Source organism: Acanthochromis polyacanthus, chromosome 1, assembly GCF_021347895.1.
Source record: "Acanthochromis polyacanthus isolate Apoly-LR-REF ecotype Palm Island chromosome 1, KAUST_Apoly_ChrSc, whole genome shotgun sequence".
Classification (NCBI taxonomy): domain Eukaryota; kingdom Metazoa; phylum Chordata; class Actinopteri; family Pomacentridae; genus Acanthochromis; species Acanthochromis polyacanthus.
The window spans coordinates 65,061,048-65,075,984 of NC_067113.1; the positions used below are offsets into that span (position 1 = coordinate 65,061,048).

At 40.6% G+C, this 14,937-nt stretch overlaps 1 protein-coding gene across 1 annotated transcript in view; it reads right to left on the minus strand.

The window, feature by feature from the left end:
* Positions 1-13,811, minus strand: part of mpped1 (metallophosphoesterase domain containing 1) — a 152,791-nt gene extending 138,980 nt beyond the window's left edge. The window contains exons 1-3 of the mRNA XM_051954472.1: positions 13,677-13,811; positions 4,971-5,386; positions 1,900-2,081 (exon numbers count right to left, since the gene is read on the minus strand). Coding sequence (XP_051810432.1) covers positions 1,900-2,081; positions 4,971-5,149 — 361 coding nt within the window. The 5' untranslated portion in view covers positions 5,150-5,386; positions 13,677-13,811. The remainder of the gene's footprint in view (positions 1-1,899; positions 2,082-4,970; positions 5,387-13,676) is intronic.
* Between the last annotated feature and the right edge of the window lie 1,126 nt (positions 13,812-14,937).

Consider the following 14,937-nt stretch of genomic DNA (forward strand, 5'->3'; position numbering starts at 1 on the left):
TTGCTCAAGAGATGTCCAAATGAAACAGACCTGTCCACTCTGTGTAAACACCTGCAGGAGTACAGGGAAGCCTTTCCTGAGTTGCATAAATTGTATGTAACAGCCCTGGTAGTTGGTGTGTCTTCCGCAGCGTGTGAGAGTTCCTTCTCCATATTGTCACGGGTTCTAACCCCCTATCGTCGCACCATGTTACACAAAAAAAGAGGAATTTGGTGATCTTGGCCCATGAGAAGTCCATAGCAAATAACTTGGAAATGGATGAATTTGTAAAAGTTTTTGCAAAGAAAATAGGAGATTGTTGTTGTAGAGTGGAGTGGAGAGAAAAGAGAGGAGTGAGAGAAATGAGAGAGGAGTGGAGAGAAAGGAGATTTTTGAAGTGTTTGGTTGCTTAAAAAAAAAGTTAAAAAAAAGAAAGAAAAAACATTCTGTTCTATCTGTTCTATATCTGTTGTGTTTTATAAATTAGTTTCAGAAGTATTTTTTTTTATTATTCATAAGACTACCTTTCAGTTTTGTAAACACTGCTTATAGTGTGTGAAGTCTTACTTTAGGTTAACATTTATTTGAGAATTAGGTCATCCAGTTAAGATATATCTTATATTGTTGGTTGATAAAATCTGGATGAAGGATATTTCATTTTATTTATTTTTAGTTCTCAGTTCCCCCCTTGAGGGATTGCCACCTTATTGTGGTCAGGGGGTTTGTGTGCCTCAATGACCTTAAGAGCTATGCCAGCAGGAGCTTAGTGTTCAGGTGGGACACCCAAGTTGGACAGGTCTGAAGGTAGAGGCCTGACTAAGTGCAATCCACTTCTGTAGGTTGGGGTTAGACACATAGCTAACAACCCAATTCAATGAAGTAAACACTGTTACTGTAAGCACATGAGAAAAAAAAAAGTGCTGGAGCATGATGTGTACATTGATGCCCCCTGAACATTTCTGACTGCCCTCTCATATATGCCAGCCTACAAACGGCCCTGTTCCAGATCACAGGGGGCTTTCAGTGTTCAAACTACACACATATGTAGAGGAATGACTGTGCAACCTCTGTCAGAGATGAGGGGAGTGCAACCCAAACCAAACTCACACCACATCACGCTCGAAGAACAGCACTGCAGATCGAGCATTTTTACCACAAATCACATTTAGCTCTCTTTTACATAAGTAGTAGGAGAAGTAACTTCCCAAAGAACAGCATAAGTTATTTGTTTGTCTTTTTTCTTTTCTTAGTACACTCTGAAAGTGAACTCACAGAGATTCCATGTCCATCACGTTGAACATTAAGTCAACTTTCGTCTTTTCTTAAAGTTTTATCACTGTGCGGTAGTGCAGTTGTGATAAAACCATTATAAAATCTCCTCTTTGTGATGTGTTCACGGAATTCCAAAAAGATTTGAGAATCTGCAGCCACAAAACGCCACATTTGTGAGCTCTGAGGCCAGAAAATTGAACACAGGAGGCAAACAATAAGCATACTGTGAAATCTTGATGCTTCGTATATTTAAAAAAAAAAAGAAAAAGATAATTCTGTTAAGAAGTTGACTCAAATCTCTGATGCTCTTAGAGCGTCCTTGAACGAAAGAGACTCAAATCTATTCAAGAAGAGGAGGAAGGGGAATCGAAAATCAAATGTATGACATGGTTGGAGAATGGTCATCAGAAAATTGAGAGTATTTTTTAATTTAGAGTCAATGCTCTACAAGTCATAGAAACAGGAAAATGTACTGTTTCCCTGAAAAACTGAAAACTTCACTTGTAAAAGTTTTCTTAAAAACTTTCACCACTCTGTGACTAAATTTAGCCTGGCACTGACCTCACTGATGGCCTTATTTAGACATTGTCACAAGGAAACAGAAAACAAAGCCCGGGGTACAGAGCCACAACTTTCAGAGATGCTGACCTAGCCAGTCGTTGAACTTCTTGACCTCGGAGGGCAGTCCCAGCTCGGTGAAGTCTCCGGCATGGATGAACACGTCCCCATACGGCATCTGGATGGCATCGGTGCGGGAGTGAGTGTCCGAGATGCAAACAAAGCGTGTGTAGCCTGGAGGCTTGGGAGTGTCGTGAGGCATCGGGTCCACCCTGAGACAAGAAAAAGAACAAAAGACAAGAAAGTTGAGGGAGAGAGGAAGGGAAAAGGGGTCATTGCAGCTGTTGGTGCACCTCAGCAATATAAGGGAAGGAGACGTAGCACAATATGCAAAGTCTCTGTGGTAAGAGCCTGACAATGAAAGAAGTTTGAATTAGTATCCAGCAGAAAATTATCCCCACAGACTGGGACTGGGGAGGAAACCAGAGACATAGCATGAAGTGGGAGCGAGAGGCCACAATAAAAGCACAGCACTGAGAGAGACAGAAAGAGAAATGTGCAGAGATGGAAAAAGAATAAAGAACAGATATAGAAAAAGAGCAGAGTCCTGTGGGACTTCCAGCGAATGTGCAGATCCATGGGGTCTCCAGGGGGAAGAGGGGAGCTGGTGAATAACCGTGGCCCACTTTAGTGAGCTTTCCTCCAGGTACGATAACACTCAGCCCTGCCTCCTCCTCCTCCACACCACCCCACCACAAGAGAGGGAAAGAGGCAAGTGGAAGTGGGAAAGCAGGTATACATGCATATAATACAACCAAGAGAGTCACAAAGTAATAAAGTACAGAAGAGGGTTCATGAAAAATGTTTCACTTCCACTATTGACTATACAGAAGTATAAGGGAGCGTAAAGTGATGCTGTATAAAGCCCCACAGAGAAATTCTCTTTCTTAGCATCAGCAATACCGTATTTAACGACAGTTTCCATGGTTATGTAAAGTGCAGTTTAAGTCCGGTTAAAACTTCACTGATTTTAATGTTTGATGAAATTCTGGAAATCAGACAAAGCCAGCAAGATGCTAGTAACCAACCATGAATCTGTGGCCCACGACAAATAAAAAGAAGGCGGATTTCAAAACACTGGAAGGGAGAATAATGCACATTACCGGTCAAAAGTTTGGAGTCACCCAGACAATTTAATGTTTTCCATGAAAACTCACACTTTTATCCATGTGCTAACATAACTGCACAAGGGTTTTCTAATCATCAATGAGCCTTTCAGCACCATTAGCTAACACAATGTAGCATTAGAACACAGGAGTGATGGTTGCTGGAAATGTTCCTCTGTACCCCTATGGAGATATTCCATTAAAAATCAGCCGTTTCCAGCTACAATAGTCATTGTCACAGAAACAATGTCTACACTGGATTTATCATTCAATTAATGTTATCTTCACTTAAAAAAATGATTTTTCTTTCAAAAATAAGGACATTTCTAAGTGACCCCAAACTTTTGAACGTTAGTGTATGCTTCATTGTATCTGCATCAAAACAACAGTTATAATAACCAACCAAACATTCATCACAACTGCTTCTGCTTTTTCACAAACTAATTCTAATTGTCTCTTTAATTTGCATGTGTTTTGTTCTGCTTTATGCTACAGAACAAAACAATCTGGTGACTAATGGATCACAAAAAGGCTTGAACTATGAGTCTGAGATCAATGAAGTTTTGTTGTTTGAGGCTGTTACTAGAGCTTCAACAGTTATTTAAATAAAAGTTTGAGAAAGTATGACCTACGAAATGTAGAATTTCATCATAGTGTTTCTGTTAAAGTATTTTTTGGCATTGGCCTCAAAACATTCTGTGTTGAAATTAGAAGTCCAACAAACTACACTGAGTTTAGGGAATTTGGTTTTTCCTCTTCAATCAAGGGTATTTTTAAATATCAGTCTTATCCATCTGAAATTGTCCAGGCATGAGAGGACATGCCTGAGACACTCAGAGAGGCAGTACTCCATCAAGACTGTTCTTTCCTTGAATCATTTCCACACAATTTAATCAACTGTTTCTCGTATCATTGAGTCCAGATGAGTCCACAGTGGTGGATTTGTAGTAGGATCACAATCATGTGATCATCAGCAGGCAGCTGATGTAGTGTTCAATTGTTGTCATGGCTACACTGATGCTGTGCTGCTATCTCACAATGATACAGAAATCTTTCATATATCCGAGGATCCAGAGTCAGACTAAGCTGCATCACTGCCAAAATCTAATCACTTGGTCCTTGTGTCTTTTCGAACCTTCCCTGAAAATTTCATCCAATTTGTCTATTTTTGAGTAAAGTAATGTCAGCTGAGACAGACTCCAGCCCCTTCATGTTGGTACATTTCAGTGTCTATCAATGAACAAATGTGAGAAGTTTAGTCTTTCCCTGTAGGGTCAGGTACATGCTCAGAAAACAGCATTAAAAATACTGTAAAAAAATTGACACAAAGAAAAAATCTGAAAATTGATCGTCAAAATACAAAACATTCCAAAATAACATAAAATAATATGATATATCTGTGGGGGGGGTTTTGTCAGTGGAACTTTCTTCATCGCCTAATCTTTTTTCAGTGCCAGTGCAACTTGTTCAAACACAAATATTTCACTTCCAATGGTTCTCTTTTTCAGTTTGAATTTTGTTTTCACTATCAAATTGTATTTTCAATGCCAAACTATACAGTCAGTGTTCTCCTCATAACTACGCAGGCTGGTTTATTCTCTCCAAAGGATTAAATGGAAACAACCAAAACTAGATTAATTTGCATTTTGTTTTTAAATTTTTTTCTGACATTTCAATTCCAGTTTGTTTTTAGCAAAATTTCCCAGACAGTTACATGGAAACCTTTTCCAACAAGATTACAAAGAAACCGTGACTTGGCATACACACACTTCCTTGTATGTTATTTCAGAAATCTAACTCTTTGGGCTCATTTTTATATTCAAAGCCTTCCCTCGACTCCAAGGGCACACTCTCTTCACTCTCAAATTGCCATGTTTGACAGTGAGCCATAAGAGTGGAGGAAAAGTCAACTAAAATGGTAACAGAGGTACATGGGCCTATTTAGCAGCAGCATGCTTCTTTAATTAGCAACTGTTCTACACTGTATCTACTCACATGTGGACGTGAGGTGGCTGGAAGCGTCCCTGGTTGATGTTGTAGAAGGTGAAGGCCTGAGTGGGGTTGGTGCTGTACTCATCCACCTCCACCGCCGTCCTGCTGCCTCGCTGGGCGTGGGACTGAGCCTGCGACTGCTGCCGCCTCGCTGCCATGATCTCTGACAGGGTGAAGGCCATGGCACTCAGGGACCGAAGCAGAGTGGGTGACAGAGAGCAAGTTGTCAGCTGCTTGTTGCTTTAGACTTAGGAAAGTGGGTGGATAGTCCTGGCCTGAGGAGAGTCTTCTGGGAGGCGTCCTGACAGGCTCAAACCCTCGCTAAGCTTAAAGTCACAGTGACCTGAGGAGAGAACATCACCTCCCTCCTCTTCTTCTTCTTCTTCTTCTTCTTCTACTACTCTACAGCTCTTCTGCACCTGAGGGAAACACAAAAGAGCAGAGCTGACAAGTGCTGTATGCAACAGAAGCAAGAGCAAAGACGGTGCTGTAAAACAAAGAATGGTTGGAGAGGCTAAACAATTATTTCAATAGCCAATATGAACTTTCACATCACTTGTTCATTCCTACAACTGTCTTGAGTTGACCAATGACATGAACGTTCACAAGTTGTTACCATGACTGTCACCCATCTCTACAGCCAGGATTGTCATGTGATAGTCAGTGGTTGTATGTACCATTGAGATGAGTTGCAAGTTTTAAAAAAAAAAAACTGCAAGCTGAACCAAGAATTTAAAATATTTTAGAAGAGGCATGTTTATTTATAGCATAAGGAAGCTTGACCAGGAGGTCAAAGAAGGTGGTAAGATGCAGAATCAGAAAGATTTGCTCAACAACAATACACATGACCATAAAAAAATAACAAAACTGATGAACACACAAAAAACTATTTTAGGATATGCTCATTTTTATCAATCAATCAATTGATCAATCAAATTTTATTTATAAAGCGCCTTCCAACAGCCAAAAGGAGCACAAGGCGCTTAACCAAGTAAAATAAAATAAATAAGTAAAAGCATTACGAAACACACAGTTCTAAAAGGAGCTAAGCGTCAAACGCTACACGGAACAAGTGAGTTTTCAGACGACATTTAAAAACATTTAATTCAGGAATAGACTGTAAATGCGATGGAAGAGAGTTCCAAAGCTTAGGGCCAAGAACGGCAAAAGAGCGGTCACCATACTTTCTATATCTTGCCCCTTTGAACCAACTGAAGTTTATGGAGGAGTGAGTGATTTATAATTTAAAAAACTGCACAGCGTATTTGCACGCCAGGCAAGTGCACTTTTACATGTACAGACCTACAGCTCTTACATATTTACATTTCATTATTAGAAATCTTTGAGCTTAATAGTTCTTTCCCCACATTTTTGCATTTATTCCAATGATTTTTCTTTTCAGCAGCTTTTCATATTTACTGAAAAACTCAACCAAAGAATCTCTGCCAGCCATCTCTTCCCATTTTAATCACATTTTGGTCTGCACGCTGTCTTCAGGTAAAATCCCTTTAATCAAACAACATCAGTCCCTTATACAATGTATGCTCAGTGCAGTGCAGCGATTACTAGCATGGGGTCCAACGAGGGTATCTTAATGCTGAGGACTGCATTGGATTTGGGATCTCGCAGGTCTTGCGGGACCCAAAGCAAATCTCACGGGAGTTTTAGTTTTGCTGCAGGCAGGAGCAGGCTGATGAAAAATAAAATGCAGGTCTCGGGATTTAGTGCAACCACAAGCATGGAGTCGACAAATGAAGTTGGAAAGAAGACAGAAGCGGGTTTCTAAAAGAAAAACAAGGCAAGTCTGATGTGGTTACAGTAAACTCTCCTTCACAGATAAAGCATTTATTCCTGCACACATTAAACAAGCATTTATTCCTGCACACATTAAACAAGATATTACTGAAAGATCTCTGGAAGATCTCTAAATGAGAGGAATCCAGTATGAGTTGGTCATGAGAAGTAAAAAGTCCCCCAGACTCTATCACAGTAAAGCCTGGTGGTCCCGTCATGGCCTTTAACGGATACTGAACAGTGTTACTTTACAATGCACTACTGTGGGCTGAAGTAGGTGGGGAAGCAGGAGCTGGATCTCCTGATGGAAGCTTCTAAATTTGTCCAAAGAGCACACAGGTGCACAATGAACAGTCCTTGAGTTCATCTGGCTGGGCTGTGAGGGGACACCGAACACAAAAGGTTGTGAGTCACTGCTGTTACACACCATATAAGCCTGACCTTGGATTAGACCACTGAGCAGAGGCTGCCAGCAACACATACTGACATCACTAATTAAACAAGGAATGTTTCAAGTTCTGAAACCTAAACTCACCATTGCAGAGTCCTCAACTAATACCAGTATGTTTTTTCTGCCTTTTAAAATCTGCACGTCCCTGCTTGAAGTGAGGCATTAAACTATCACCACAAATAGCCTTTAAAAAAAATGATTGATTAAAATTTACACGACCGTTCAAAAGTTTGGGGTCACCCAGACAATTTCATGTTTTCCATGAAAACTCACACTTTTATCCATGTGCTAACATAACTGCACAAGGATTTTCTGATCATCAATGAGAATTTCAACACCATTAGCTAACACAATGTAGCATTAGAACACAGGAGTGATGGTTGCTGGAAATGTTCCTCTGTACCCCTATGGAGATATTCCATTAAAAATCAGCCGTTTCCAGCGACAATAGTCATTTACCACATTAACAATGTCTACACTGGACTTATGATTTATTTAATGTCATCTTCATTGAAAAAAATGCTTTTTTTTTTCAAAAATAAGGACATTTCTAAGTGACCCCAGTCTTGTGAACAGTACGTAGTGCAGCATCGCAAAAAGGTTGCAATTATAAAAAAGAAGGATTTCATCTCATAAAGATATTTTGATGCCTCACTGACCAACATATTACAGGTAAACCAGTATAAAATGATACAGATGTGGTGACCACGGTGATGAGAGGAAAACAACTATTAGTGAGAAGACAACTGTCTTTAAGAGGAAAAGACTTTCAAAACTTCATTTCAGGCGGTCTGAAAACCATAAATATGCTGAAATGTTTGCTGGCAGTGCATGCTGTTTAATGACAGGACTGCTGACTCCCCTCCAGCTACTGGAGAACATGTGCATCTGTTAGCTCAGGTTACAGGGGAGGTTTAAAGCTATCACAGACAGCACATTCTCACCACCAAGAGGCTAAATGAAAAATGGATGCTATGGATGCAAACTGTAGCTCTTTTATTATTTACACCTGTTCTTTAGTTTTTGCTCTGAGATGTCTCTTGTTTCCTGTACGTTCTGTAATGTACAATATGTTCTTTTCATTCCAGTTTTCGCTCTGAAGATATAATGAGCTGCACTGATAAAATCATTTCACCGCCTGTCCGTCGTGTGTGAGGCCTGCCAGTGTGTGTGTCGCCAATTAAGGCTCACATTCAACTGTGCAGCTCATTTCTCCGAGGCTCTGGCGACTGCTGGGAGAGAGCGGAGCTGCTGAGAGGTGCTGAGATGATGGAGATGCTGGAAGACGGAGTTGATAATTTGGGGACAGGCAGCTTTGGCAAAGTCCGCCTGGACCGCCGTGCGATGTCGGCGCGCCATCTCCATTCCTCATTCACTGCAACCTCACACACTGACAGCACGCTGACATGACAGATACACACTTCACACTTCACACCGTGGTTGTTTGTCACGGGCAAATCCCAGCATGGTCGGTGGATGTATTTCAGGAGAGCGCACGGTACATGTGTGAGGCCTGTGTGCACGCAGGCTGATGTGTACGAAGGCCTGTGCATGCATATTTAAATGTGTTTCTGTTGTCGTGACTGTGACAGTGACAGTCCCTCACACTGCTAGTGTCAGACAGAGAAATGCATTAGCAGATGCTGAGCCTGTAACACAGTGGGCTCAGATGCAGCTGTCTGGATCCTGTAGGCAACACACAACCACCGAATCAGTGCTTTATGAACTTTAACAGACCCACTGTCTTCTCTCCACCCTCTTCACACTCACTTTGACTCCGCCGTCTAAAGCAAAAGTTTCCATTTCAGTCAAATAAATCCACCTGGAAATTTGCCTCTGCAGCTACAGTGGTGGTTTGGCAGCATTTTAATGAATCAGATTCAAACTCATATAGACTCAGCTTTCAGTATTTTTAACAAAAGGTTGAAATAAGTACAGCAGAGATTCTACTGAAATCAGTTTTTCTCCTGCTTTATAACATTAGAGATACAAGCTCCCACCAGGGACGTTTGTCATTTAATCTTAATGAAATGACAGGCTTCTGAATGTTACCCACACTGATAATAAAAAAGGAGTGAAGAGAAAGAAAATTTGATATGAGATTCATCAGCCTCAGAGCTCTGCGAATGCTGCTGTTTGGAAGCAGACAGAGCATCTATTAGAAGCAAATTGCCTGTGATCTGTCAGACCTGAGGGTCTCTGAAGATCAGGATGGTGCCTTTGAACCAAACCAATACTTGCTTTGGTTAAATGTGAATTTTATTTGTATTTTTAAAAATTTAAATCTGCAGAACTGTTCACACCTCGCAGTGACAGCAGCCTCAGCGAAGCGCAGGGCCTCTTTAAAATGAATGAGCGTTTTTTTTTTAGTCAGACTTAAACGTTTACATGCCAGCACAGACAGCTGTATTGATTAAAATTAATGTGCATCTGCTCTGTCAGACATGTATGAGGCTAAAAAACACTCCTCCCGTCCAGACAGCCTGTTTTTCCTGACAGTTTGCCTATAAAATTCACATCCTCCATGTCACAGTGTTTGTAACCGTCTGAAACAAACGATCGTCACTGCCCCTTCCATAATGTAAATCCCACCTGGAGTAATGTCTTTTATTATTTTAAAGTAAATCTTTTTCTGTGGGAAGATCTTCCTCTGCGATGTATCCGCTCACTGTGAAATGAGAGCCAACCAACATACAGACCTATCTGGTAGAGAAATGAAAGCATCAGGAGAACTAGACCCTGTGCGCTCATTAATGCTCTGTTATAATGTCAGCTACAAGGAGTCACAGCTACAGTTTAACCCTGCTTTCAGCCTGTATTTGTTTAAATTATGTCAGACTGGTGCCTTTAAAGGTAACTGAATTAGTTAGTAGAAGATCGTGAAAAGAAACGTGATTCTTGACAGGTTCTGAGCACCTTTATTCCATGATTTCTACATTTACTGACCTTTATTTATGTATATTTGCCTGCTGTTTCAGTGTGTCCTGATGAATGTTGAAGTCTGGTACAGACCAAATACAGTCTTTTCATGAAAAGACCACAAGGAATGAAATATTACTTTCAAATTCCCCTCAGTAATGTTGATCTGATCTGAATGGATCTTTAGAATCCTCATAAAAAAATATTCCACTAAAAGAGTGACTGCATGAATGAACCTTTTACCAGGGAACAGAGATGTGACGTTCACGAAAGAGTCAGTCGTTTGAACGGCTCTTTAAAGTGAACAATGAGAAGTGGTTCGAGCTGTTTGTATGTGCAAATTGCCCACACTTTCTTCACGTGTCACCTGTGTGTCAATGAGTCTGAGTTCTCCATGCTGCCTTCACGTGAATGACTGATGACATCTCTGAGTTTGAATTGACCACAGCAGCTACAGTCACTGAACACAGCTCTAAATGCAGCTAACTTAGAGGAGTGTGAGCGCCGCCCAAGCCCAACTGACTGGAGACGGGAGTGGAGAGACATTTAGCGTTTTATCAGGCAGGAGGAGATGTTAGCCACGGCAAAAAAACAAAACAAACAACAAACAAACAAACAATATATATATATAAAATGAGCCAGAGTCAAAAGAAACGTAGCAGCGTTTGGATGCATTTTCTGAGGACAATATTTGTTTCTTTCAAGTGCGGGTCAACTAACAACTTACAACGCCATATATATATATATATATATATATATATATATATATACATATACATATATATGGCGTTGTAAGTTATACATACATATATGTATTTATATATAGATATACATACATATATATATGTATGTATATATGTATATATATGATTGTTTCCTTGATAAAAACAGTTACTCCTGGTTGACTCCTAAAGTAAATGAATAAAACAACGAGCCAGTCTTTTGAATGGCTCTTTTAAAGGAACGGCTCCTCAAGATCCCTTCAAAGAGCCATGAATCCCATTTCCAACAGATAAACGTACACTCACTCATGTCTAACTGCAGTTTTTCTAACAGACGCTGTACTTTGATTTGTGATATAATTTTCAGCATTGACTGAGCATTGCCGTGTACCAGACTTAACATGTGATGGAGAATACGATCCAAAACCACGACCGTCACACACTGAGGACGACATGAATTTGTTAAACCGGTTACACACCTCAGACCAGCTATAAGGCGACTATTCAATAATGAGACTGGGTTTATGTAGGCATACAAAACTGTTGTTGCAGCATTATTTTTTTATGAGTTGATTTTAGATAGTAATATTTGTAACTGCATCCGCTCAATACTGAGTTTTATTTAAATTCACATTTCTGCATTAGTTGATGTAAAACTAAATTCCAGTTGATGTAAGTTAATCATAACTATATTTTTTTCACCTTGACTTCAGGATTTTATGTCTGTCTGACAGTTAAGACTGGTCAGTAAAAACACATTTGGTTGTAGATGAAAAGCTAAACACAATTTCATTCATAACTCAAAAAGGTTGATGCAAAGGATCGTGTCAAATTTTTTTAAGAGTCAAGTTTCAATCAGCTTGAATTAAAGAAAAATGACTAACAACATTGGTCTTATTTTTAAACAGCCACACCTCACTTGTCCTAAATTTCAGCCGTTTTGCAATTTTTTATTTGCAAATGTTCTATTTGTAAGTCTCAATTCCAACTGCACTGTATGTAATATTTTAAAAAAGTACCAGTTAAATGATGTTTATTACACTTTTTTAAAGGTTTTACTACAATAGCTTTATTAACTTATGTGTATTTCACCTTTTGAGAATGACCCATAACTGTGGTATCAGCAATGTGACCGTTCTCTACACAAACTACCAAACAGAAACTTGTGTGGAAGTAACAAAACACAAATCTCTTTGTTTCATAAGTGATGGGTCAGAAGAGAACTTCTGCATGCTCAAGTCTACAGTCTGTTCAACACATTCACAGGTTTTTGCCCGTAGACCTTCTCCAGGCACACAAGATGTGTCCTCCAGCCAAAAACACTCTCATGCTTTTAGCTTTTGCTGTGAAATCTTCAGCATGAAAAAGTCGCCTTCAATGGACAGAATTCCATGTCAGTAAAAAACGACTGATAAGAAGAGAATGTCACAGTAAATCAGGGTTTATAGTGTCGATTAAAGCTTAATGAAATAATTATGTGTATGCTGAAATAGACATATATCTGCTCAGTTTGTAGGCTCAGATTGTTTGTCAGTTTAATTCAACAGTGTAACATATAAAGGAGAGGAATGCTTTGTGTTGTTTACTGCGCTAACACTATTGGTCAAGATACCACACTGACTTAAGGACATTAATATTTGCTGTTCGAGTTCTTTACTCAGGATCTTTCTGCATGGAGTTTGCATGTTCTCCTTGTGCATGTGTGGGTTTTCTCCAGATTCTCCAGCTTCCTCCCACAGTTCAAAAACATGCTGAGGTTAACTGGTGATTCTAAATTGTCTATAGGTGTGAATATGTGTGTGATTGTTTGTCCAGGGTGTCTCCTGTCTTCACCCTAAGTCAGCTGGGATAGACTCCAGCCCCCCATGACCCTAATGAGGATAAAGTGGTGTATAGATGATGGATGAAGTTCTTTACAGCAGTAAGAGATGTAAACATAGCTCCAGCTTAGGGGCCTCTGAGGGCTACAGTGTGGGCCCCTAAAGAAGAGAAGAGAAGAGAAGAGAAGAGAAGAGAAGAGAAGAGAAGAGAAGAGAAGAGAAGAGAAGAGAAGAGAAGCCTCTGATTGCTGCTTGTTCGCTGCTTTCCTGCTTCATATGAACACACAGAAAATTAAAGTGCATCTGAGGGGGAGCTGAATGACAATGATGTGTTTTATGGTTTTATGTGTAGTCTGGAGATGTTCAGAGCTCTGATCTGGAGACACACTTCAGTGAAACATGGTGAACTGTGAAAGAAAATGTCCACAAACTGCAATGCTGATAATACTATTTCTGACATTTTCATACAGATTTCTCTGTGCTTCGTTCACTGCTGCAATTAAGCAGGCTTTTAATCTGCTTTAATTCACCTTTAATTCACTCCCACGCTGTTGGTCTCATTTAATTGGTTTGCCGGCAGAATTTTGCAAACTTTAATTAAAATTAACCGCTGAATCCTCAGAGCGCTGCTGTGAGTTCTCACCTCGGTGCGCATTCTGCACAAGTTGGATGTGAACTAAAGCAAACTTTTGCAGCCGTTCGGTCCCACCGGCTGCACCGACTGTCTGTCTGGGAGACACGGAGGCTCCCCTCAGCCTCCAGCACGGACTGCGCTCCCACACTTTGCCCTTTGGATGTGGCGCGATGCTGAAATGTGATCTGACATTAAAGCGTTCCTGCTGGAAGCGTTCCGTCTGCAGGACGTGAATGAATGCGTTTATTAAAGCAGCCCTACATCAGGGCTCCGAGCTGAGTTTAACCCGGGAAGACGCAGCGCTAAACCTCGAAACCTCTGCTCCTGCATAAGAACACACTGTAAAAATGAGGAGGAATCAACACCTACCTGCTCCGGTGGTCGGTGAGGCTGCTCGGTGATGGATGAGGAGAGGGAGAGAGTGCGCTGCTCGGAGACGCGCTGGTCAGTTTGAATGCGAACCCCGTGGTGAGATCAGCTCCCTCTCTCTCTCTCGCTCTCTCTCTCTCTCTCTCTCTCTCTCTCTCTCTCTCTCTCTCTCTCTCTCTCTCTCTCTCTCTCTCTCTCTCTCTCCCGGGCCTGCCCACCGTATTTCCCGGTGTTCGGTACAGTGAGGAGGAGCAGAGGAGGGAGGGATGGAGGAGGCTGCTGCTGATGCGCGCGGCTCCACAGAGCTCCTTCCCGGTCAGACAGCAACAGAACCCACCGTGGATCTCTGATGTGAGCTCCTGGTGGGACCACCGGCACCGTGACTGATTCATAGCAGCCAAGACATGGAAGTCCACCACATCAGACAGCAGCCAGTCACACTGGATAACACGAGCTGCGGCAGATCCCTTAGATTTTCTGGGGGACTTTTGAAAATGTTTTATTTATTAACCTTTATTTAATCAGGAGAAAACCCTTTGAGATTAACAATTTCTTTTGTAAGGGAGTCCTGCACAAGATAGGCAGCAAATGAACAGTTACAAAACTACACAGGTAAAGCATCAACACAAACATAGCTACCTTCGTCACAACCCCCAGAACCGACACATTCATCAGCGCCTGAGCAGGTCTGCCACGTGGCTCCTGCTGATCCAGAACCTGAATCGACACAGTTTCCGGTACAGACGGTGCAGCCAGCAGAACCAGCACCGTCCACACAGACTGATTTGCACAGTTCAACAGAGACGTTAGCCTCGGAATCACGAACACGAACAAAAAACAAATCAAAAATTAAATTTACTAGCAAGTCAAAGTTTCATTTTTCATTTCAACAAAAAAAAAAGAGAAAAGACAAAGAATAAGTTGATCAAAAAAGAATGGGAAGAAGTCAAGACTTATCCTACCCCTTCTCTCTATTCTTCTTGCTTCTTCAAAATACTACCATTTATACACAATAATAATAATAATAATAATAATTTAGAATAAATATACACTAATATGTTCATCTACATTTATACAAAAGGACAAAGACTAAAAGACCATACAATAGTAAAACACATCAGAAAGAAAAGACCCAACTAATGATATGCATAAATAAAGATAGAAAACAAATCATTGAAGAAATAAATCATTATTAACAGTAACCTGTGCACACCCCCATTGTAAAAACATGATCTTTATATTTTGTCGTTTGGACGTTGTT